We start from the raw sequence: 26,803 nt of genomic DNA, 5'->3' as shown, positions 1-26,803 counted from the left end.
CCTCGTTATTGGATAATGTCTACTTAAACACAATACATAGAACTCGACACACTGCACTCTTTTATATTCCTTTTGATAGGACTGAGTATGCTCATCATTTTCCCTTGTCGCGAATGCTCAGCTTATGCAATGACATGCTACTTGATCCATTCTGTCCAAGCATTAAATAGCTTCAAAAAACAACTTGGGAGTTTAATGATTTAAATATGTGATATTTTTCATCTTCTGTGATTGGATATACCTACTGTGTTATTTTACAAATTTTATTGTTTAATTGTCTTTTATTCGTTGATTTTTGATGTTTTTTGTCCATGATCTTTACTTTTACTATATTTTTTGTATTCGTTTGTAAATGGTTCTACCGTTGAAATAAATAAATAAAATAAAAAAAGAATATGTGTGTGTACTTTTTACGCACGTAAGAAGATATTCTTGTATTATATAATAGGTAATTTAAACGAAGTAAATATACTTAAAAGGTTATTTGTACTTATTTTATTTAAAAATCAAACTAACTTTCTTATCTTCCACTTTCAAAAAAGAAGAATATCTTCAAAAATTATATAATAATATACTTACAATCATAAAATCTATAAAAAAAGAATGTGTGTGTACTATGTACGCACGTAAGAAGATATTCTTCTATTATATAATAGGTAATTTAAACGAAGTAAATATACTTAAAAGGTTATTTGTATTTTATTTAAAAATCAAACTAACTTTCATATCTACCACTTTCAAAAAAATTTTATTAAAACAACCAAAAATAAAAAAAATATGAATCGCCGGGAATTGAACCCGCAACCTTTCAATCTCAGTGCTAACGCATTTCTAACTACTCCATCAAGGCACTAGAAATAAATATGTAAGTTTCTGATATAATTACACAACACGGCGACATATAGTGTAAAAATGTTATGCTTACATAATATTTTATTAATCCAAAAACACAAGAATTATAATAAATAATACATTTCCTAAAACCACTAATACAGTCGGAAAAATGAAAGAATACCCATGAACGAACATATAAAACACGCTGTATTTTCCTGTCACCGTCTCACAAAGAAAATTGCCCAGCGCAAGTACATGTAATAATAATTATTACATGTACTTGCGCTGGTCAATTTTTTGTATGACACGGTGACAGGACAATACAGCGTGTTTTATATGTTCGTTCATGAGTATTCTTTCATTTTTCCTACTGTATATTCTTTTAATGACTTATTTGCACGGTTACAGATACATACATACCTATCTTGAAAGATTAGCAATGAACTACAATACTGTCAGAACTACATACTGTCAGTGTGCGCAGGCGCGCGGTATATGTACAATTTTACCCTCAATCGATTCGCCGCTAAAGAAGAATATCTTCAAAAATAAAAAAATAATAACTTGCTTGGGGCTTGAACTCACTTCACGTCTACCGCGCCGTACGAAAGTTGACGCCATTTCAAACTGCACCAAACTCTCGTATACGTCATGTGGGAATATACACAAACTAAACGTTTACACCATAAATTTATATGAATTTAATAAAATTATTAGTTTGATTTTTGTCGAAATAAAATACAACAAAATATAGAGTAAGAAAACGATATATGAGATGAAGATTTGTAGAAAGTTTGTTCGTAATCAGATTATGTAAATTAGAACATTGCCTACTAATAGGTAACTACATTATTTTGTTTGCATTTTCCAAATAGATAGGTATTGAAACTATTAGGTATTTCCAACTGAAACATTTAGAATTACGTACCTACGGCTTTTCAAAACTATTTAAAAAGTCACTATAATTATAAATTTGATTTTATTTCTGTCCACTAATCAATAAAAACTAATATTATACAATATTTTTGTTTACCGATAACCTCCATATTGAACAATTATTGACAGATCATTTCAAAATTTCAACACCCAATCAGAACCCGTATAACAACTAATACCATACTGTCGGTGTGCGCATGCGCGCGGATCAATCAAATTTTACCCTCAATCGATTCGCCGCTAAAGAAGAATATCTTCATTAATATATTCTTTTCACAACTTTTCTTGCACTGATATATTTATACATAACTTGAAAGATAGCAACTAAACGCCATACTGTCTGTGTGCGCATGCGCGCAGTATTATGAAATTTTACTCTCAATCGCTCCTAAAGAAGTATAACTTCAAAAACTTCAACAACAAATCTAAGTTGATATGAAATAAAAAATTACAATAACGTAGACTTACTTCGTGAAATCAGGAAGGTATCCTGGCAAAATGTCATAATATTGAGAGAAAGAGAGAGAGAGAGAGAGAGAGAATTGGCAAATTAACATGCACTTAACATAAAACACACTACCGCTCAACTACTACTACTTGAGCACAACCGTCAAATAAGGAACTGTCAATCATTGTTCCTCCATCTTCGACTTGATAATGATGTAGTAGGTACATACTGGTATCCAATAATTTAATATGTTTTGTCCAATGTGTGTTTTATGTTAAGTAAGTGTTATTTTGCCAATTCTCTCTCTCTCTCTCTCTCTCTCAATGTTATGACACTTTGCCAGGATACCTTCCTGATTTGACAAACTAAGTCTACGTTATTGTAATTTTTTATTTCACATCAACAATTTTTTGTCAAAGTTTTTCCAACTATTTATTTCGTTACAGTGGCATTCTTTTGTGTTATTTCAGATACCTCTGATGATGCTCTAGGAGCAAAAGTATACTTGGGCGAGATTTAATAAACTAGGTGCTCGATATTTGCTTGTTATTTCTGTAAACTCTTTAATATTAAAAAGACTAAGTTTTCACTCTAATGGCATATAAAACAACATAATGCTATTCCACATCCCACCAGAATGAAAACAATGGGAACCTTCTCTGGTTACACCTCCGAGGCTTCTACAATTTGCAAGCCATACGGATGCTGAGACTAAGGAAGATGAGGGAATTCTACAATTTACAATTCACGTCCCATCTGTTCAGCGCGGTAAAGTTCCAACGAGAATGGTTCCCTTCGTACTCTAATCAGAGTAAACATGTAAATAAAAAATGAATAACCACTTTCAATTTCTGATGGGACTAGAATATGGTTCGGCTTTATTTTCGTTTTGCAACGAAATTGAAAGTGGTTATTCATTTTTTCTTTAATATTAGTTTATAATCTATGTAATATGTAAATGGCTCTCTTATTACAGAACAACTCGCCTCTGATCCAGAGTTAAAGGATATAGATAGTGTTAAGAATGAACTGAGGAATATTAGAGTACACCAGCAAAAAGTTGTACAATTGGCCACAGGTTCTTTGAATCAAGGAGCCAAAAACGAAAATATTACACAAACAACTACAGCTTTACAGGTGAGTTATATAGGACTAGATTCTTTCTATAATTTAATCATTTTTTTGACACTTTTTCTGTAAATGCATTATCCTACAAGATATTGGCAACCAGTCGCATGCTCTGTAACTGTCTGCAGTGGACCTAAATAGTATTGTAGTGCTGACTCCATCCAATCATTTATCAAAATGAAAAAGTTCCTATGCAACCGGGACATAAATCTAAACTTAAGAACGAGAATGTTAAGGTGCTATGTTTTCTCCGTTCTGCTGTACGGCATGGAAGCTTGGACACTGAAAAAGATAAACATCAAAAACATTGAGGCATTCGAGATGTGGTGCTACAGGAGAATGTGGAAAATATCATTGTCAGAGAGAGTAACAAATGAAGATGTTTTGCTGAAGATGGGGAAGGAATGCGAAGTCATAAAAACCATACAAACGAGAAAACTGGAATATCTAGGCCACATAATGAGAGGGGAAAAGTACTCCCTGCTAAGACTCATAATCCAAGGAAAAATCTCGGGAAAGAGAAATGTGGGACGTAGAAGGATTTCCTGGTTGTCAACTATAAGGGAGTGGTACGGGTGCAGTTCAATACAATTGTTCAGAGCTGTAGCCAACAAAGTTAAGATTGCTGTGATGGTAGCCAACCTTCGATAGGAGACGGTACTGCAAGAAGAAGAAGCTGACTCCATGCTACTGGAGGCCTTGGGAGTAATTACATGTATAGTTCTTCCATTCTACCTTTGCACAAGTATGACATTCACGAATTATTGAGTTATACTTCTTTACGATCGAGGGTGAAATTTTATAATGGCCTGGCGCATGCGCAGACAGACAGTATGTAGTTCGTTGCTAATCTTTCAAATTATGTATGTATCAGCGCAAATAAATCATTAAAAGAATATATTAGTGTTCTTAGTAAATGTTCTTATTTATTATAATTTTTGTGTCTTTGGATTTGTCTTCCTCCGGCGTAAGATAATAAAATAACTATTTTTATACTTCACTTTGATCTATTTGTCACCGTGATGTGTAATTATATCTTATATCCGACACGTCAATAGCACAGGGCTTGATATCTCGGTTGGTATAGCATTGGACCAGAGATCGAGAGATCGCGGGTTCAAATCCTGGACGATTCATATTCATTTTTTTTATTTTTGGTATTGTTAATTAAGTTTTGGTTAATTTTTGGTAATTATTGTTAATTTTTGGTATTGTAACTGTTAAGTATATCTATTTCGTTGAAATTATATAATAGAAGTATAACTTCTTATGTGCGTACAAAGTACACACACATTCTTTTTTTATATATATTACATCTATCTCCTACGCGCAGAAACTGAAACGTTTAATTTAAGCCGCCTGTTCATACACAACACCACGCATTGAACAAAGACAGCCATAGAACGATGGTCAGTGATTGATTTATCTACTGACAGTTAACAATAGGGCTTATCAATGCTTCTCATTAGTTTCGGGCTTTTGTCATATGTCATATAATATTAATATACAGTAGGAAAAATGAAAGAATACCCATGAATGAACCTATAAAACACGCTGTATTTTCCTGTCACTGTGTGACACAAAAAATTGGCCAGCGCAAGTACATGTAATAATTATTATTACATGTACTTGCCCTGGGCAATTTTCTTTGTGACACGGTGACAGGAAAATACAGCGTGTTTTATATGTTCCTTCATGGGTATTCTTTCATTTTTCCGAATGTATCTGTTATACGTCTTTGGTTTGTATCATTGGTATAGGTATACCAATAACGTATAACGTAGATTAAATTTATATGATGTATGGTTTTTGTTTTCTTTATAATATGTTTGCTTCATGTTATTTAGCTTCTCTGAAAGAATCCATGCGACTGTCAATTTTGATTCTTTATATTTTAGTCTTCTCATATCGCATTTTTTGTTACCACATATTCTTTTTTGTAACCTTCTTACAACAGGAACATGATCTGACAATATATTTTCACCATATTCGCACCATTTGCTTATTTTTAATAAAATCACTTTAATTTCTTATTACTACGGTTTAAATATTTATTTATTGTAGATGTTATTGGACAACCTATATGCCAATAAATGACATAAAAGAGAAGTATAAAAACGTCCATTGTAATATTAGCCATTTTCTTATTCTTAGAACAGACATACGTTTGGCTCACATATTTTGGTTTATTTCTCTTATGTTAAAATCTTTTTTCTCATATTTCTTATGAGAAAATCGCCAAACCTAAATAGAGAATTATTGATTCAATATCAAGGTGTTAATAATACCTTGATATTAAATCAACAATTCCTTATTTAGGTCCACTTAACGACTTTCGCATGCAGAGAATATTTTTTTACTCTCCTGCACAAAAATCCATTTGTGGGTTACAAGCTTTTGCATCTTAAGCGACGTTATGTTTTCTTTATTGTATATGGTTAAAAATAAGAAATAAGCCACAATTTAACTTAAAAAATGATTTTATTAACGGTTCGACTTCCAATTCAAATGTTAATAAATGGAAGTCGAAACGTTAATAAAATCAATTTTTAAATTAAATTGTGGCTAATTTCTAATTTAGAATAATAAATTACATAAATGCCACAAAGAAATAGTTTCAGAACAATAATAAGAATATATCAAACATTTCAATAAAAATTGTTATGTCCAATTTCATATTTGTTATGCTTACAAGATTTTATCATTACTTTTTAGATCTTCATAAATATTGGCACAATAGAATCAGTAGCAAATAGTTTTGTGGACAACAATTTACATGAATGTCGAGAAAGTTTGAAATTAGCCCTCTCTGTCAGTTCATTTGCCTCTAGCAAGACTAAAGGGGGCCCAGGACACATTAACATCACATCTTCTCAAGGTTTTAGAACAAAAGTTTGGTCTGAAATAGAAAAAGTATTTGCTGAAGATATCTTTTCAATATGTAAGCAGGTCAGTTAGGTTTAAATTACTATGCAAGTTTCCAATCTTCTTTAAAGTGTGTACACATATTATTTAAAATTCTGTAATTGATTTTTTTCGTAGGTAAAATTTTTGCACAACACTTTAAGCAACTTATATTTGGTTCACAGTGACTTAAATATTGCCGAGAAGTTTTGGATAGGATTTGGAAAAGTCTTTCAGGAAGAAATCCAGAAATCTACTTTGGCTCTGAAACAAACTCTAGAAGAAGATTTTCCAAAGTTATTAAAATGCTATTATGAAATGACAAACAAATTAAAATACGATTTATTTGCCTTCGAGTAAGTCACTTTTCTATATTTTATCTACTCATCATTATAGGGTCGGCTTCCCTAATTGGATTTCTCCACACAATTCTATTTTGGGTCATATCAATGTTAATCCGCTTTACCAACATGTCCTGCCCAATCGTCTCCCCCCAGGTCTTCTTTGGTCTTCCTCTCCTACTCCTTCCAGAAATCTTCACTTCAGCTATTCTTCGTATTGGGTGATTAACGTCTCGACGTTGAACATTACCAAGCCATCTTAACCTATGCTCTCTCATTTTGGCATCAATTGGTGCCACACCTAGACTTCTCCTAATATACTCATTTCTAATTTTATCCTTCTTTGTCACTCCATTCATCCATATAAGCATTCTCATTTCCGTACATCATAGCCGGCCTTATGGCTGTTTTATAGAATTTTCCCTTTAGAATCATTGGAATTTTTCTATCACATAACACACCACTCGCTTCCTTCCACTTCAGCCATCCAGCCCTAATTCTGCTGCATGCATCTCCATCTATTTCTCCATTACTCTGTAATACCGATCCCAGGTACTTAAACTATTGCTTTTCACAATCATTTCACCATCCAAAGATACCATTTTATTTGTAATAACTCAATCTTCAAATGAACATTCCAAATACTCTGCTCTTGTCCTACTAGGTTTTAAACCTTTTTCCTCCAGAGCTTGTCTCCACTGTTCCAGTTTTTGTTCTAAGTCTCTTTCACTATTTCCTACTAACACTACATCATCAGCATACATTAAGCACCATGGAATGTTACCTTGTAGTTTCGCAGTTATCTGGTCCAAAACTAATGAGAATAAATTAGGACTAAGCACCGAGCCTTGGTGCAATCCTACTTTCACATGAAATTTATCAGTCTCTCCCACACCTGTCCTAACACTAGTCGTTACTCCCTCATACATATCTCTCACAATCTTTACATATTCGCCAGGGACTCCTTTCTTATCGAATGCCCACCACAGAATCTCTCGAGGAACTCTATCATATGCTTTTTGAATATCAATGAATACCATATGAGCGTTTGTTTCTTTACTCCTGCAGAGGTGTAGCCAGGATGATCCTAAGGAGAGGGGGTTACAACTACTTGATGGTATCTGGGGGGTATGGAATAGTAATGGTGTTAAGCGTATAGAGCTCAAAGTACATCCAAATGGGGGGGGGGGTTATAACCCCCAAAACCCCCCGTGGTTCCGCCTATGTACTCCTGTATGTTTCCATCAACTACCTTATAATGAAAATTGCAACTGTTTGATCAACTGTATATGTCTATCAATTACTCTCTCCCATATTTTCATTGTGTGACTAAGCAGTTTTATAGCCCTGTAGTTTGTACATTGTTGTACATCTCCCTTGTTTTTGTAGACAGGTACTAGTATACTGCTTCTCCATTCGTCTGGCATTTGTCCAACTTCCATAACTCAATTAAATAAATCTGCTAGACAACTTGTTCCTGTCTCTCCCAATGCTGTCCATACTTCCCGAGGAATATCATCTGGTCCGACGGCTTTTCCTATCTTTATCCTTTGAAGCCACTTCCTCATTTGTTATTGTGGTGACCATTGCTGTTACTGTCTCCGTTAACTACACATTCTGTCAAATTCTTCATTTAATAAACTGTCAAAGTACTTTCTCCATCTCTTTTTGACATCCTTTCCGTGAATTAGTATTTTATTATTTTCATCCCGGATGATCTAATCTGATTAAAATCTTTTGCTTTTTTGAAAAAACTTAAAAAAAACTTAAAGCAATTCTTAATAAGCCATGCCTTTTATTCAGTACGTGAATTTACAGAATGCTTAGCTCAAATTATTTAGAAGATGTCCAATGTCTGGTGCGAATTTAAATTTTTGTGTTTTAACATGATTTATACTGTATATTACTTTTGATTGTAAATGTATTATTGTAATTTTTGACATACCCTATGCCTACATGTATGTAACAAAGGGTCGATAAATATATATATATATATATATATATATATATATATATACACATTACTCTATTAATACCAAGCCCACTATATTAGTCAGACAACCGGAAGCCCACCCTTAATACGCCCGATAGAGGAGTGTATTTTATGTAGTTATATAGGAAATTCTAAAGTTAGTAAAGGCAACCTTTGAGGGGTAAGTTATTTTAATACACAAATAGTAGATATATGGTTTAGGTCTTTCGAAGCCCAAACATTTGAAGGCAATACGAAGCCAATTGTATAAAATGTTTATATTTACCAGACTATATGAAGCCCGACAGGGTTGTCAGATTTCTCAACTTTCACTATTTTATATTGCGTACCTGATCATATTTAAAAATGATCTTTTCGTACAAAAATCGGATTTGTTTAGGTTTAAACATTTTTGAAAATAAAATATATATTATTTAAAAGTAATTTATTGGAACTAAAAATAATCTATGTGGTTCAGTAAAAATAAAAATAAGTAATCACTTCCTTTCACGGAATGTATTATACACATATGTTTTTATTCGGACCCAGTCCTTATTTTCGAACACGTGTGGATGTAGTTTCAGTAGTTCGTCACATTCATGTTTCCGAGGGGTAATTTTTGTTTCAATATGTTTTTCAAAGTACTGAAGTAAAACTTGTTTTTCATTATCTGACCATTTGGCTCTGAATCTCTGGATGGATTTCGTGGATGATTCTAAAAACGTCAAAACGTTAAAAAAATACAAAAAAAATCACGTATGAATATATTTTAACTAAATATTTTAATATCTAATATTATTATTTCATATTTTTTCCAGGGACGGATCCACAGGAATAATCCAAATTTTAAGTGCAGAAAAGTAAAGTGGTCGTTTAAAAAGTTATGACCTATATTCATTTAAAGTTTTATTTTAATATTAAAATTTCTAACCGCCAAAAATATTTTCTATGTTAACCTGGTAATAACGGTGGTAATTTTGAAAAAACAAAAGTAGGGAAAAATCTCAGGTATTCCCGTTTTTTCTTTCTTTTATCTTTTTACTTTTATATTTATTCATTGATAACGTAACTTTAAACAAAATATGGCGGAATATCAAAAAATTTTGTTTTGTGATGATCGTAGACACTTTTACTTATTCATACCTTTAGTTTTTTTTGTTGGTGGTTCTTCACTATTTGCTTCGTTAGATTCGTGAAACGGCTTAGTCGCCTTTTTAAAATAATTTCTTGATAATGTGTTTTCATTATGTTGATCACGTTCCGTTGACTGATGCACATATCTGTCAGAATCTCCAGTATCTAATTCGTCTTCAGGTTTTTTCCCCTTGTAACCCGCTTTAGCACCTTCTGCATAATCGGTTCTTCATCGCCTTCGTATTCAGAGCTATAGTATTCGTTATCATCTATATTGATTTCACTTAATTTTTTTCCTCGGTACCGATTTCCCTTGCCTTTTTCCATAAGTAAAAGAATCTTGGCTACTTTAGCAGTCTGGTAGATATCTTGCGGTAGTCTAAAAGTATTTTATTAATTTTAAAACGATTTAAATGTCTATGTAGATACATGGTTTAGGTATCCATCGAATTTACCTTATCGGAAACAGTGAGAGTCTAATAGAACAATAATTTATTTTAAATACGGATTTATGAAGCATACATTCTAACAACGATTTTCGAATATTAAAGGGGAAATAACGATTTTTCATATATCGCATTCAAATATATCGGAAAGGCTGAAAGAAAATATGCTGGTAAATTTTAAAAAGAAATGTTTATTCATTAAACAAATTTAGACTCAACACGCGTTTTGCTAAGTTCGGACAAGGAACAATTAAAACCCGGTTTTAACTATTTTTCAAAGAAAGCTTTTTGAAATATTTTGTGTACGAGATACCTTTAAAGTAAACTTTTCGAAACTTAACCATTGTTGCTAATTCTATTACATTATGTATGATATATCATATCAAGCATAAAAAGTTTAAAAAAATCCTAACCAAAATTAACAGTGCATGCATACTCTTAAAGTTGACATTACCTGTTAAACTCGGTATGTGTCTTCTTTGTATGTCCCATAAAAGTGGCGATTTGTTCCATTTCGTCATCATCGAGGGCTAATAATTGCAGAGTCGTGGCAATTTGTTTCCTAAATCTAGTTGATGTCAATAGTTCTGGATGTTTGGCTCCACAATTAATAGCTATCTTTCTAATTGTGTTTGCGCCAGACATCCAGCGATCTTCGGAATCAGGATTTGCAAAAAGATATGGATTGTTTTCTGGTACAACATTGGTTTCTTGTCTGACTTTTAGTAAAAGGCTAATGTATTTTTGCGTCTGGAATGAAAATAAAATTGGAACAGGTTTTGAGCCTTTACCTCCAGTTACAAAACGCCTATGATTTTTATATATAATCTTTTCAACTTAAGTGAGTGCCTCTGTAAAACTTTCTTGATTAAGTGTATCGTAGTTCCTCCCGTAGGTTTCTACTGTTAAATACTGCACGTCCCCTACTCTTTTACGGTTAAAAATCACCGTCTTAGCCAAAATACATTCTGTCAATTTTTTATAATTACTTCTAATATTGGTATTTTCCTGAAGTAGTTTAAACAATTCAGCTGATAGCGCATTTAAGTAGTCATTAAAAAGCTTTATACAGGGTGTTTCATTGGGAAACGGAAATACTTTAATGATGAATAGAGGTCACCAAGGCGGTTCTAGGTATACTAAATTTTTTGCCCTAACGACTTTTATATCCGAGTTACAGGGTGTTTTATCGATTTTGCTCATTTCTTTCCTAAGCCATAATTTTAGAACCACCCTGTATATTTTTTTAATATTTGGTACACATATCTCTAATATAAAACCCAAACGACCGACATACTAACCACAAGAAAAATCCAGGTCCGTATTAACAAAAAATTATAAAATTATTGTGACCTTAAAACAACACCCTGTATATTGAAATTTTAAAAATCTGTTTGCATATTTGAAAGGAGCACAAAAAACTAAGTCTAATAGTTCGCTTCGATGTTTCGGCCAGACAATTTTTTGGTTTTAATTTTGAAATTATATTGAATTTTTTTAAGAACTCCACATTAAGAAGCAGGTATTATTAACTTTTAATTATAAATTATTAAATTCATTGAATAAATACTCATTTTAAAATGAATCAATATTTATTTACCACATTGGAAAGACCCAATTATTAATCACAAGAAAAATCCAGGTCCGGATTAACAAAAAAACATAAAGTAATTTTGACCTTGAAACAACGCCCTGTATATTGACATTTTTAAAAATTGTTTGCACATTTGAAAGGACCACAAAAATCCGAGTTTATAGATTCACTTTGATTTTTTGTGCAAATATTTATTAACTTTAATTTTGAAATTAAAAATATTAAAATTTTCAAGAACCCTGAAATTAATAAGCAGGTTTTTAAAGCACTTTTATTAATAAATCATTCAAGTTAATGAATAAATACTAATTTTAAAAATAATCAGTTATTATTTACAGCATTAGAAGGACTTACTTACTAATCACAGAAAAATCCAGGGCCGTATTAACAACAAAATACAAAGTAATTCTGACCTTGAAAAAACACCCTGTATATTGAAATTTTTAAAATACGTTTGCACACCTGAAGAGAGCACGAAAAACTAAGTTTAATGTCCCGCTTTAATTTTTTGTGCAGACAATTTAATGACATTACTTTTGAAATTATATCGAAGTTTTTATTATGAGTTCCCAGAGTTCTTAAAAATTTCGACATAATTTCAAAATTAAATTCATTAAATTGTCTGGCCAAAAAATTGAAGCTAACGATTAAACGTAGTTTTTTGTGCTCTTTTCATACCTATGTGCAAACGGATTTTGAAAATTTCAATATACAGGGTGTTGTTTCAAGGTTACAATTACTTTATATTGTTTTGTTAATCCGGACCTGGATTTTTGTTGTGATTTGTAAGTGGGTCATTCGAATGTCGTAAATACTTATTGAATATTTTTAAAATGGGTATTTATTTAATAACTTTAATAATTTATTGTTAAAAGTGCTTTAAAAATCTGCTTTTTAATTTCAGTGTTCTTAAAATTATCAATATATTTAATTTCAAAATTAAAGTCATTAAATTTCCTTCACGAAAAATTTAAGCAAACCGATAAACTCAGATTTTTGTGGTCTTTTCAAATGTGCAAACAAATTTTGAAAATTTCAATATACAGGGTGTTGTTTCAAGATCACAATTACTTTACTTTTTTTTTTTTTGTTAATCCGGACCTGGATTTTTCTTGTGATTAATAGGGTCGTTCCAATGTGGTAAATAAGTATTGATTAATTTTAAAATGAGTATTTATTCAATAGCTTTAATAATTTATAATTAAAAGTTAACAATACCTTCATTTTAATGTCAGAGTTCTTAAAAAATTCAATATAATTTTAAAATTAAAGTCATAAAATTGTCTGACCGAAAAATGGAAGCGAACAATTAGATTTAGTTTTTTGTGCTCTTTTCAAATATGCAAACAGATTTTCAGAATTTCAATATACAGGGTGTTGTTTTAAGGTCACAATTACTTTATAATTTTTTGTTAATCCGGACCTGGATTTTTCTTGTGATTAGTTTGTCGGTCGTTTGGGTTTTGGATGATACACATGTGTACCAAATATCAAAAAAATATACAGGGTGGTTCCAAAGTTATTACTTAGGAAAGAAATTGGCAAAATCGATAAAACACCCTGTAACTCGGTTATAAAAGCCGGTAGGGCAAAAAATGTAGTATACCTAGAACCGCCTCGGTGACCTCTATTTACAATTAAAGTATTTCCGTTTCCCAATGAAACACCCTGTATCACTTGCTAGTGGCAATTGCAAAGGCTTTTCCCAGTGTTTCTCTTTAAGGGTTTTCAAAGCTAAACTAGACAGTTCGTTACACCAGTGACCCTCAATTAACTTTCTTAGATCTTTAATTTCGATTTTTTTAATTTTCTGATCGATCCATTCTATACCAGGAAGACGTTTTTTTTTTCTAGAACTAGTTTGTATGCTACATCACAAACCGTTTTTAAGTTGGATCCCATATGCAACGCTAGTGATGGTGATTTGAAGCTTTTACTCTCTACACTATAACCACTTATTTCTTTGGTAGCAAGTATTAGGTAATTAAATAGTTCTGGTTTCAAGGCATCAAATAAATTTTTAATATCATATGATTTTTTTAATGTAATAAGTAAACGGCCCAACTCTCTCATTTTATTCGAAATAACATTAATTATTTGTTTTCTTTTATGTTTTGAGAGAAGAGTTTCGCCGTACATACAGATTAGGGTGTCATTCTTTACTGCTTCACTTTTGTCATCAGGACGCATGATACTGAATACTTCGTCTTTAATTCAAGCATTTTGTAAAAAAGTTGAGTTTTTCACATTAACCATCGCCATAAAAGTTTGTGAAGCAGATAAACAATTCTTTGAGTTTGACGATGACCTATTTTTACAGCTTTTAACGTGTTTGCTTAAAAACTCTTTAGTGTAATGTCCCAGACAATGACTACAAACAAAGTATTTTGGATCTAGTTTTTTTGAAGATTTAACAGGGCGTGTAATATTTTTTTCTGTTTGTAGAATAAAATATCCTTGTTTTCTTAAAGCAGCTACAAGTTCCATACGTTTCTTACTTTTGGGCTTTAGGGATTTGATTAACTGAACTTTCTTATTATCTGGATGGTGCCTGAAAAGGTGTCTGGTAAAATGAGTAATAACGTCTTTGAAGCAAATGGCACATATTGTTGGCCGCTCTCTTGCTGAAGGTTTTCTTTCGTAGTTAAAAAATATCTGTTTTACGGACGAATGTACTTTCACTCTGAACAATGAACCCAATATACAAAATTGTAGGATATGGGCTACTGAAAAACCGCAGCTTTTTCTAGAAACACGCACCCAGTACCCGAAGAAGACAAAGTCTGGTTGGGAATAATAGGTCATCACTTAATTGGGCCCTTTTTCTACGAGGAAAATCTAACTGCAGAACGTTTTATAATGTTATTAGATAAAGACATTTTGCCTGCTTTGGCAGAGGTTGTCCGAGAAGACCACGAGGTGTGGTTCCAAATGGACGGATGTCCTGCCCATAATAGCCAGACTGTAAAAGAATTTCTCAACAATTGTTTTAATGATTGTATTATTGGACCAAATTGCCAAATTAAGAGGCCCCCTAGGTCTGGAGATCTTGCCCCAAACGATTTTTTTTGGGGGCATTTGAAAACCAGGATTTATTCCGAAAAAAAGTTAAATTCACTAGAAGAACTTAAAAATAGTATATGCGAAGAATGTAGAAAAACTTCTCCTCGAATATTGGCTAACGTTCGTAGAGAATTTTACAATAGATTAAGGTATTGTTTAGTTCAAAATGGTGGAATATTCGAGCACTTGCTTTAATTAAATATTAAAACTGTGTTGTATGTTAAATTTTATGATTAGTGTATTAAGTATTAGTATTATTATAGTATTAAATCATTTAAAATAAATAAATCATTTTGCCGTTATTTTAGTGTGATAAATTGACGATAATCTTGTGCCAACAAATATGACAGATCTTTGAAATTTTTAAAAAAAGGTGTTGATTGTTCCTTAATAACTCAAATAGGTGATGGAAAGGGGAAGATATTTTCGACAATTTTCACTCCACGACGAAAATAATTCGTTTTTTGAGAATGCCATCTGATATAAAAAGTAATTTGCTACAAAAAAAGTCTTATGGACTTTTAGCTAAAACAATTAGGGAAGCAGGAATATGTATTTCTTTATTTTTGCATTGTAATTCCTATGGTGCGTAATGAGATGCAGCACCCGGTATATATTTTTGATATACTTCTATAAAAAACACCATTACAATTTAGAAAGCTGGCTCATTAAATCCGCACAAGGTGTCTCGAGTATTAAAAACAATCGCCAATACTTTGAAGCAATGTTGCCAATTCAACGGGACTCGTACTGTATGTGAATCAACTCGGGCTTCGAATACGCTGTAAATATATTAAATGTGTATATAAATATACACCTAATGTTCGAGACGCCCCCTACCCATCAAATCGATGAACTAAATGGCGTATGTTTGGAGATACTCCCTGACAATTCGAAGCCCAAAAAAAAAAATGTGTTATTGATAGCGTTGTGCAGCGTACAGTTTAGGCTCAAACATATACACGTTAATCTTTAGGAAGCCCGGAGTCGGGCCTCGTATTGTCGATGCGGGCTTCATATTAATAGGGCAATATGGAACTTTTGGCTTCGTATTATCGGTTAATGAGTATATATATATATATATATATATATATATATATATATATATATATATATATAATAGATGAAATACAGAATGTGGAAAAATACCCTTACGAACACTTCACACATCCACCATTTTGGGTGGATGTCTGACATATATATATATCAATCTATCTATCTACATCCTGACATTTGCAAACGTGGACAATACAAAATTCATCATAAAATATTTTAAATAATAATTATGATTAATTTTTTTAGCCGAAGCATACTAAAAAACTTGGAAAATGCCTATTTATCCATATCTTTGACGAGAATGTTGGATCCAACTCAAGCGATGTTCACTGGTGAAAATACTTTACCATCTCAAGACCAAATTGATTCTTTGATTCGGATCATTACTAGGTACTTAAGGCTAGACAGTAATACTTATATACATATAATGTTTACCCAGGTGCGAAAATACGAAACGGGCGACGACGCTTAGGAAAATATTCTAACCATGCATCTCAGATTACCCATCTGAATCTTTATCATTTTTGTACCCTAATAAACAGTGTGGTATAAAATAAAATGAAAATAAACGTTTTCGTTTTGATTCAAATGTGGTCTCTTGCCATCCCCCGACACGTGTTTCTAGGTTTACCCGTTATCAAGGATGCTTTGCCAGAAGACCGATCTGAATCAAAACGCCCGTCTGATCGGCATTCTTTCAAAGCCTCCTTGATATCGGGTTAACCTAGAAACACGTGGCAGGGAATGGCAAGTTTATTTTCAAATATTTATATATTTTGCTAAGATCATGTACTATTTTTGGATTTTATTTTTAACTTTAGAACCGTCTTCAAATAAAAAGAAATATAACAGTAGGAACGAAAATTTTTACTACGATAAAAAAAGACAAATGAGAAAAGAGTTAAATGTAACTAAAATTAGGTGAATGAAGGGCGGGAGTATTAAATTTTAAAGAAGCTTGTGAACAAAACAAGTAGATAGCTCAACATTGAGCTATTTAATATGGATTCTAAAAAAAGAAATAGTGAACGCAAGACACAATCAAGTAGACCTGGTTCCCGCGTACAAAAAAAAGTTTATAAATTTGTTAATAGCTTAACGGTATCTAGTCGGACAAACTTTGATGTGTGGGAACATTGGAACAGGGGAAGTTTTAATTGTGGACGAGGTTAAAAATTTGGAACGTCAGACTACGAAAACGTTCCATGTATTTTGTCGGACAGAACTTCCAATTGATTTGTTACCATTTCATTAAACTCTCATGTAAAAATCAGATTGGTATTTATCACCAACTGGACATTTTAATAAGTCCAACACGAAGAACATGTCAAGTGACAGGAATTATATTGGTGATAAATACCAGTCTGATTTTTGCATGAGAGTTTAATGAAACGCTGAAAAATCAATTGAAAGTTCTGTCCGACAAAATATATGGAACGTTTTCGTAGTCTGACGTTCCATATTTTTAACCTCGTCCACAATTAAAACTTCCCCTGTTCCAGTGTTCCCGTACATCAAAGTTTGTCCGACTAGACATCGTTAAGCTATTAGCAAATTTTCAGCTTGCTATTGCAACTTTTTTTGGTACGCGGCCTAAAGCGTTGTTCACATGTCGAATGCCGACTTCGTTACTGCCGTAACCCTGAAATCGTAAACTTTTAAGGAAGCTACAACAAGATTTTATGTGAACTCTTCATTTTTTTCTCTGCAAGTTCCTTATCTAAATTAACCAAATTTTTGCACTCATGTTGATTATGTGCCCTGACACAGGTTATGGCACTAGAGAAGTTTTACTTGATTATTTTTTAATGGTACATTTTACGTTAATGCAAACGGTCAAAACAACAAAAAATAAAAGACCCGAATAAATACAAAGAAATTCACAGAAACATCAGAAAGAAAATTCGAGAGGTAAAAGAGGGGTGGCTCTCCGACAGATGCAAAGAAATAGAAGACCTGGATAAAAAGTATGACAGCTTTAATTTACACAAAAAAATCAAAGAAATGACAGGTTCTAGAAAAAGCTGATAAAGGGGATATTATTACTGACGTGAAGGAGAGATTGTGTCACTGGACCAATTACATCCAACAACTATTTAATGATGAAAGAGGAGAACTGTCATTAGAAATCACAGAGGATACCAGACCACCAATATTAAAAGAAGAAGTCATATGTGCCATTAAAAACACGAAAGAGGGTAAAGCTACTGGACCAGATGATGTGCCCATCGAATTATTAAAACTTATTGATGAAGATGGTATTGATGTAATGGTTAAACTCTTTAATCTAATATATCAGACTGCCGCAATCCCCAGACAATGGCTGCAATCGACCTTTGTAGCAATTCCCAAAAAGCCAAGTGCAACAACCTGCTCGGATCACAGAACAATATCTTTAATGAGTCACACACTTAAAACATTTTTGAAAATAATACACAGCAGAATTGTTAAAACTCTCGAATATGAAATCAGTGACACACAATTTGGCTTTAGAAATTGGATGAGCACACGAGATGCTTTGTTCGGCTTGAATGTGCTGGCCCAGAGATGCATGGACATGAATCACGATATGTACTTATGGTTTGTAGACTTTGAAAGGGCATTTGATAAAGTTCAACATAAAAAGCTTGTAGATATATTAAAAAGCAAACATATTGACAGTCGTGATATTTTTTTTATTATCTCCCTTTATTGACAATCAGATATAAAACAAACATCTATAAGTCAATTTGTTGGTCTTACATTAAATTAAATTACAGTAGAGCGTCGATTATCCGAAAGTCGATCAACCGAACGACCGGTTATCCGAACTCCCGACTTCCGCGCCCCGCACTCGAGTACTGAGCAAGCGTTAGTAATTAACGCTTAAAATATCTTCAATTTTCTTCAATTGTCTATCCAAAAATATGTTGTTGCAAAGACTGCACTTTTTGTTTAATTGCTATTTGTCATTATCAAGGTATAAACAAATATACAGTTATATAAATATGGTTTTTATTCACTTGTAGATAAATATGTATGACAATCTCAATATAGTTCGATTATCCGAACAAATCGGTTTTCCGAACACCCATATCCCCCAATTAGTTCGGATAATCGACGCTCTACTGTATTGTAAATGTGGTGACGTGGAGAGGTAAACATCCAGCGATGTTTCCTCAGTTACCTCTTAGGTCGGAGGGCCAGCTTCTTCTGAGTCTTCTATTGTGGACAGGTTGCAGTAGTGGATTAGGATGGTCTTCTAGTTTGTTGTGGTGTTTTCTGTTGTTTTCTCGGATGACTTCGGTTACATATGGAATTTTTAGATCTTTGTGTAGAGTTTGGTTTGATACATACCATGGTGCATTAACTATTGCTCGAAGTATCTTGGATTGCGCTCTCTGGATAATCACAGTATTGGATTTGCTAGCACAGCCCCACAGTTCAATGCCATAAGTCCAGATTGGCTTTATCACTGCTTTATATATTAGCAATTTGTTTTCTATTGAAAGGTGGGATTTTCTTCCAATGAGCCAGTAAAGTTCTGTGGTTTTTAGGTCAAGTTGCATTCTTTTCTTTGTTATATGGTGTTTCCAGTTAAGTTTATTGTCAAAGTGTAGCCCTAGATATTTGACTTGATTACTTTGTGGTATTTTTATTTGATTGATGGTTACTGGTGGGCAGGTTCCAGTCCGGAGAGTGAATGTTATATGGGATGATTTTGTTTCGTTTACCTTAAACTTCCACTTCTTCAGCCATATTTCAAGTGAGTTTAGATGCTCTTGGAGATTTTGTGTTGCTGCAATAGGATCGTCATGCTTGGCAAAAATAGCAGTGTCGTCTGCAAATGTCCCGATGGTTGTTTTATCATTTGTAGGCAAGTCATATGTATATAGTACTTTACTTTACTTAATCAGTAGACCCATTAGTACCTTTCGGTGTAGGGCCGTCATATGTATATAGTATGTACAATAATGGCCCTAGTATGCTCCCTTTTGGTACGCCAGAGTGAATAGACTTGTATTCCGAGACTTCTTCATTAACTTTTACTTTAAACTGCCGTTCGTGTAGGTAGGCTTTCAGTAGGTTGTAGTAACTTACTGGGAGAATTCTTTTTATTTTGCATAACAAGCCTGGATGCCAGACTTTGTCAAAAGCCTGACTGATGTCTATAAAGGCTGCTGTGCAGTACTGCTGATTTTCAAGTGACTGGTTGATGGCGTTGACTATGCGATGGCATTGTTGTATCGTTGAATGGCTTTGTCGAAATCCGAACTGATGATCTAGGATCCAATTTTGTGGATTTATTTCTGCATTTATTCTGTTTAGGATAAGTCTTTCAAGCAACTTGGAGATTGTTGGTAATAAGCTGATAGGCCTATATGATGAGACATCTAGAGGGTTTTTGCCAGGCTTTGGTATCATAATTATTTGTCCAATTTTGAGTGCTTTGGGCCAGTAGTCACATCTAAGTATTGCATTGAATATGTGCAGTAGTTTAACTATGCCCTTTTTGGGTATTTCTTTTAACGTTCAGACGTTTAAGCCCACGTTCAGACGTGGGCTGTGCCGTCAGGATGCTCAGTATGATATAGTTTATATTTAGGTATGTTAAAATAAGTTTTGTTCGTAAAGTGCGTTTCACTAATTAAAAATATGTCAATTTTATTTATGTCTAGAAATATTTTCACTTCTTCTGTATGGCTTGGAAGGCCGTTAGCATTCCATTGGGCTATTCGAAGAAACTTAGCCATTTATTTCATTTTGTTCATAAACATGGTAAGCATGTTGAGGACCATGCTATTTTGTTGGATTAGTTGGTTGAATAGATTCTTGAATTCTTCCAAAAACTTGTTTAACACAGTGGTTGTATCTTCTGTTTGGTTGTGTTTAGTTACTTCAGCGTAGCTCAAGCTCTGGGGCAGTGGATTGGATAGTTGTTGTGTGTTTCTTGTGTATATATCATTTGTGTATATTGCTGATGGGTTTTGATGCTCTCCATTGTTTTTGTTGCTTCCTTTGGTAAGTTTCTTATAGTGATCACATCCCTTATAATTGGCTGGGTGGCCTCCATTGCATAACGCACATATGGCTGGCGTCTCCTTTGACTTTTTGCACGTGGTGTTATTGTGTGAGCCTCCGCATTTTACACAGACGAATGGTTTATTACAATATGATTTGGAATGTCCATATTGTTGGCATCTCATGCACTGTATTATACTGTTTTTTTGAGTTTGTGGAGGTTCTATGTGTACTACTCTGTTCTGTAGGCCTGTTATATTATAGACATCTTTATTGTTTTGCGCGGGTTCTAAATCTACAAAGAAGAGATTAAGTGGTTCTTTGGTTTTTTGTTGTTTTACATTAACTATGTTTCTCACTTTGTGCTCTAACTGAGATAGCTCACTTTTTATGTCATCAGTATTGGTTGAGTGATGTAAGTATCTGATCACGATTCTGTAGGCTCGTTCTTCTTTTAGTTGGTACGTGTGATGGTATATATTTTTTTCCTTGAACTCCTTAACCAATTTTCGGTATATTTCTGGTGTTTCACAATTTATTTTGACAACGTTGTTTATTAAACTTTTTGTCTGGTATTCTTCTTTTTTCGCTATTTCCTCTAATTGCTTTGTCATCTCGTTGAAATCCTGTACCCCGTGTACAAATATTGGTGGAGGTTTTGGTATTTTGTTGGTTTCTGCGTTTCCAGTATTTTCTTCTGTTTCTTTCGACAGCGGTTGGAATCGGTTACCTGTTTCAATTTCGCTTGGATTTGGTTTGTTGTTATGTATTTTCTTCCTTTTATTGCTTCCCATGACTTGCCAAGCGTTTTTACTGTTTGTCTGATTTTCTTCTTCATCTTCGCTGGTTGATGTCGTATAGTGAGTTTCTCTTTCTTCGATATTTGCACTATTTTTACTTGATGTCGGCATTTGCTGCTGAACTGGTTGAGAGTAATAGTTTGTATTTGCTGTCTTTATAGGAGTTGTATGATACTGTTGTTGCATAGTTGGCATATTCATTGCATTTTCTGGTTGGTTCATCATTGTTGGCTGCCACTGTAGTTGGTTATTGGTTGCTTGTGTTATTTGTAGATTTATTGGATCACTCTGTATGTTTTGTTGTTGATAAACTGGTTGTCAATTTCTGTACCCAATAAGATTCCCCGAAGGGAACATATTGTTTTGTTTTTCTCACTTATTGCTAATGGGTTTTTTTTTATTGTTGTTGATAAGATAATTAGAATTCTTAATCACCGGTTTTTCGGAGCGCTTTAACGATGTTTACACCTCGATGACCCAGCGACGACTATAGTCGTGATATGAAAATTATATCTAATATATATTGGAATCAAACTGCCAAGGTAAGAGTTGACAACCAGGACACCCAAGATATCAAAATACAAAGAGGAGTCCGTCAGGGTTGCGTGCTGTCTCCACTACTTTTCAATGTCTACAGTGAAGCGGTATTTCAAGAAGCGCTCTCAGATTGAATAGAAGTTATATCTATCAATGGAGAAGTTTTGAACAACTTACGTTTTGCAGACGATACAGTAATAATACGGATAACAACATTGATTTACAGAACGTAATGCAACGCCTTAATGAACGCTGTCATGAGTACGGACTGAAGATGAATTTAAAGAAAACTAAATGCATGATCATAGCTAAATCAGTACACTCAAATATCCAATTAACTATTGAAGATACTGTAATTGAGAGTGTGGATAACTACAAATACTGAGGAACATGGATAACATCAAATGTAGACCAAACCATAGAAATTAAGACACGTATTGAAATAGCATGTGCATCATTCATTAAACTTAAAAAGTTTCTTTGTTGTCGGGATATAAGGTTAGAACTACGCCTAAGGATGCTTCGATGTTACGTGTTTTCTACCCTCAAAAGGTCCTACGTTCAAAAGTTGTAGTAAAAATACCTGATGTAAAAATAATTACTATCAAGCTGAATCTTCGTGAATAGCTTCGCTTCGATAAGACGTTCAACAATTTACTCTACGAAAATTTTCCTTTGTTAAAAAACTTACTATAAAAAATTTATTAGTACATAACTATGTTTTTTTGTTAATCCTCAAGATAATTATCTAAATTAGCTGAAAAAATATTTGTCCTACAAAAAGAAAGGTTTTGTTAAAGAGTCCGCCCTTTTCAACATGTATCTTAAGTCATCTTAATTAATAAATGTGTTTATTCAAGTTTTTTCGGAAACGGAAGGAACAATATTCGTTTTTATAATTTTCCTCCAGAAAATTTTTAGTGCTGCATCTGAATCATTCATCGGTTTTTCTATATCTGTTGTAAATTTGACCACACTAATCTCCCGTGATTTGTTAAAACTGTTTTATTTCGATTTTGTTGTAGTGAACTAAGTGTGGCGTTAATCGAAGAAAATTTAAGTGAGCAGATTGGAAAAAATGTATCGAAATGCATAAAAATGTTTGCTGTTAAGACTGAACAACAACTAGAGACTGGTCCGGAGGCAGCGCAAGTTATAGGTAAATATATCAATTTCAAATTACAATTGATTTATGATTATTAATTATTATTAAGAAGCTACATCAGCGCGGGAGATAGTAACACACGTTTTTTCAAAATTTCTGCGAAACTTTGGCAACAGTGCGTTGCCTTTGTATTTGACACTAAAATGAAGGCTCAATAGTGTGACAAAATACTCATAAGCGCGCTAAATGGAATAGAAAACTATTTTATTATATGTATAAATAGATATTTATAAAAATAAACCAAAATAGGTGAAAATTTTAGTAAAGACGTGTATTTTGGTTTTTTTATTCAAATTTAAATTTTAAACTATTGATGATATTTCTAGAATAAAAAATCCTCCTCGCAGGTACTCGCATTAGAATTTGAAATATGTATTTTTTACGTAAAATATACTTCTGCAAAACTCACAATTAAACTCTTTTTACGATAAGAATGAAATGACGTCAAACAATGCTCAAGTGCGTCGTTGTCAAACTATTTTCCATTTCCGATATTCTCAAACACACATAACCTAACTTTTCGTTTTCTTCTTTTGAAAACCATTTTCTGGGCACAAATTCCTAACGCTGTACGCATTTTTGAAAATTTATAAGGGTTTATAACTTTTCAAAAGAACTTGTTTAGCTTAAGGCTATGGGTACATAATTCGCAAATATTTTACGTGTATCCCTACTTTTTCTGTCTTTACACGGCAAATTACGTGTAGTAAAATTCACACTGGTATGGATATGTAAACATTACTAGAATGCCATTCTACTTGAAAATATCATCATTAATTTAAAGAGATGGGTTTTGAATGTTCTTGGATAACTGTTATTTTTATAATTGCAAATTATTAATTCAGTTAATAAATGTGATAATTTTTTCACTAACTATGTATTCAGTGATTGTAATAATTTATTTGTACAACAAAGACTAATACTCAATCGAGAAAAGAGGAAAACTGTTAAAGTGATTTTTTAATAATATATTGTTATGGAACGCTTACAATTTTGAACATCTTTAACAATAAAATACTTGGATCTCAGAATATATTATCCTGATGTATTCTCTGCTTGGATCTTCCACAAATAATACACAATAAATAACTTTTTATTAAGTTCACGTCTTATATCAATTATTTATTAAATACACTATATATCAATAATATTTAATCAATAACTCAACATATTCCCGATGCGATGTCAAATATTTAAAATTGTCACTGATTGTCAGTGTCTGACTGACAATATATGCTGACAATATTATATTCGGCTGAGTGCGTTGTAAGACAAAGATAGATTTGGAAAATATTACCACGGCATTGTGTTCATTTTTTTCGAATCCTGAAAAAACCAATAAATATATTTGAAAAATTTAAACGCAGAATGAAAGACTAAATTATTACCGAGGGCCGAAAGTCCCTTAGAATAAATAAAAAGTTTATTTTGAATGATATATTTAAAATTAAAAATCACACTAAATTTTCTCTTAGTTTTTCACCCCTGTAACTTATTAAAATAAACATTATAGAAGTTCTCAGGGACTTTCGGCCCTCGCTAATAACGTAATCTTTCATTCTGCGTTTAAATTTTTTAAAAATACTAATTAGTTTTCTTAGGATTCGAAAAAAATTAATCCCCATTTGAATAGCATTGCAGCCGAAAATACGTACCGATCCTCTTAATTTGCAGCAAAAATTGAAATGACAAAGTTAATACCCAACACGACCTAACCTCCGATTCACACAAACACATTAGCCCTGGATCCCGCGTACCAAAAAAAAGTTGATTAATAGCTTAACGGTGTCTAGTCGGACAATGTAACGGGAACACTGAAACAGGGGAAGTTTTAATTGTGGAACAAGTTAAAAATTGGGAACGTCAGACTACGAATACGTCCCATGTATTTTGTCGGACAGAACTTTCAATTGATTTATTACCCTTTCATTAAACTCTCATGCAAAAATCAGACTGGTATTTATCACCAACTGGGCATTTTAATAAGTCCGACACGTAGAACATGTCAAATGTCAAATTATTACAAGTGATAAATACCGGTCTGATTATCAGAGTTTAATGAAAGGGTAACAAATCAATTGGAAGTCCTGTCCGACAAAATGTATGGGACGTTTTCGTAATCTGACGTTTCAAATTTTTAACCTGTTCCACAATTAAAACGTCCCCTGTTCCAGTTTCCCGTACATCAAAGTTTGTCCGACTAGACACCTTTAAGCTGTTAACAAATTTTCAGCTTGTTATGAATCAACTATTTTTGGTACGCGGGATCCAGGCTTACAATAACAAAAAGCCGTGAGGAGTGCACGGGCAATACTGCAATATTTTGCCAACTAATAATTCACTAAAAGTCACTAGTTGTATCAGAATCTATGCACAGGGAGTTTGCTGTATGGTTGGACATATAAAAGTTACTAGACTGACGTCATTTCATTCTTATCGTAAAAAAAATTTAATAATCTATTTTTTTAAATAGTGCGACAACTTGGTTCCATTAGACAAAAATATAATAAATTAATTATAAACAAACACTACTTCCTTATGGATCAATACTAACGAATTCCAATATCTTAGAAAATAATACACTACTGCACTGAACAGATATAGATATAGATAACAGAACAGAATCGTGCTATTATACTTAGAAAACTGACATAGGTTTGTCAAAACGACAGTGACTATTTCTCTGTGTTGCGTAATCAGTTATTAGTTATAATATTTTCGATATCTTCTTATAGATAATAAATTTTAGTAGTTCCAATGTGACCCAAAATCTTGGCATGGGATAAAAAGTTTATGTAAAGAAAGTTCCATTTTTTTTTGTTCTTCTTAATGGCGGTACAGGGTCGTTTTTGTAATATTTTATTTAATTATAGAGTAATTTTCACATACTAATATATTTTTCAAATTGGGCTCTGTACCGCTATTCTTTACTAGATTACGCATATGTGTGTCAAATATCTCAACAAAAATATTCAAAATTACAGCTGCAACCTTGGCAACGCGTTTTCCGTTTTACTGACGCGACGCGCTGATTATAGCCTCTTAATAGACAGTATACTGTATAGTGCAAATGACAGGAATAAATTCGTTATATCGTAAGCCGGCTACTTCAAGGAAAAATCCCGAAACAGGTGGATTTTTATTTGTAAATTACGATTTTTGCCATACTATACTAGTGACCTCATCCATCTTTGCGTGATGACTTATTCGATTATTTTTTTAAATGAGAATAGGGGTCGTGTACTAGCTCACTTGAAAGGTTACTCAATTCTATTTTCAGTCATATAAACAGTAACATTAATATTTATACAGGGTATGTAATTTATTCAATTCAAAAGACATTAAGAAAGTAGAGTACTCAGATGTTTCTGGAGGCAATCTATTGCCATTGACTTTAAGTCGCATTATTTTCTTTTGTTTATAATGTAGATCGAACATAATTAT

At 32.9% G+C, this 26,803-nt stretch overlaps 2 protein-coding genes across 3 annotated transcripts in view; one reads left to right on the top strand and one right to left on the bottom strand.

Moving 5' to 3' along the window:
* LOC114338113 (conserved oligomeric Golgi complex subunit 5) overlaps window positions 1-26,803 on the top strand; it is a 69,683-nt gene that overhangs the window by 4,793 nt on the left and 38,087 nt on the right. Inside the window, exons 4-8 of the mRNA XM_050651272.1 lie at window positions 3,195-3,355; window positions 6,062-6,295; window positions 6,389-6,606; window positions 16,103-16,246; window positions 23,220-23,353. Coding sequence (XP_050507229.1) covers window positions 3,195-3,355; window positions 6,062-6,295; window positions 6,389-6,606; window positions 16,103-16,246; window positions 23,220-23,353 — 891 coding nt within the window. The remainder of the gene's footprint in view (window positions 1-3,194; window positions 3,356-6,061; window positions 6,296-6,388; window positions 6,607-16,102; window positions 16,247-23,219; window positions 23,354-26,803) is intronic.
* LOC126884926 (uncharacterized) lies at window positions 8,994-11,298 on the bottom strand. 2 transcript variants are annotated; one of them, XR_007698193.1, is made up of 3 exons: window positions 10,598-11,298; window positions 9,707-10,076; window positions 8,994-9,278 (listed from the first exon to the last, which is right to left on the bottom strand). XR_007698193.1 is itself a non-coding variant. In XM_050651277.1 (2 exons), the coding sequence occupies exons 1-2, from the start codon at window positions 10,786-10,788 to the stop codon at window positions 9,863-9,865; spliced, it is 405 nt and encodes a 134-aa protein (XP_050507234.1). In that variant the 5' UTR covers window positions 10,789-11,298; the 3' UTR covers window positions 8,994-9,862. The 2 variants fall into 2 exon arrangements, 1 of the variants encoding a protein (XP_050507234.1); XM_050651277.1 differs by having other exon boundaries at window positions 8,994-10,076.

Source organism: Diabrotica virgifera, chromosome 5, assembly GCF_917563875.1.
Source record: "Diabrotica virgifera virgifera chromosome 5, PGI_DIABVI_V3a".
Lineage (NCBI taxonomy): Eukaryota > Metazoa > Arthropoda > Insecta > Coleoptera > Chrysomelidae > Diabrotica > Diabrotica virgifera.
Note: the sequence above shows the minus strand (reverse complement) of the source record. Positions and strands in the feature narration are given on the sequence as shown.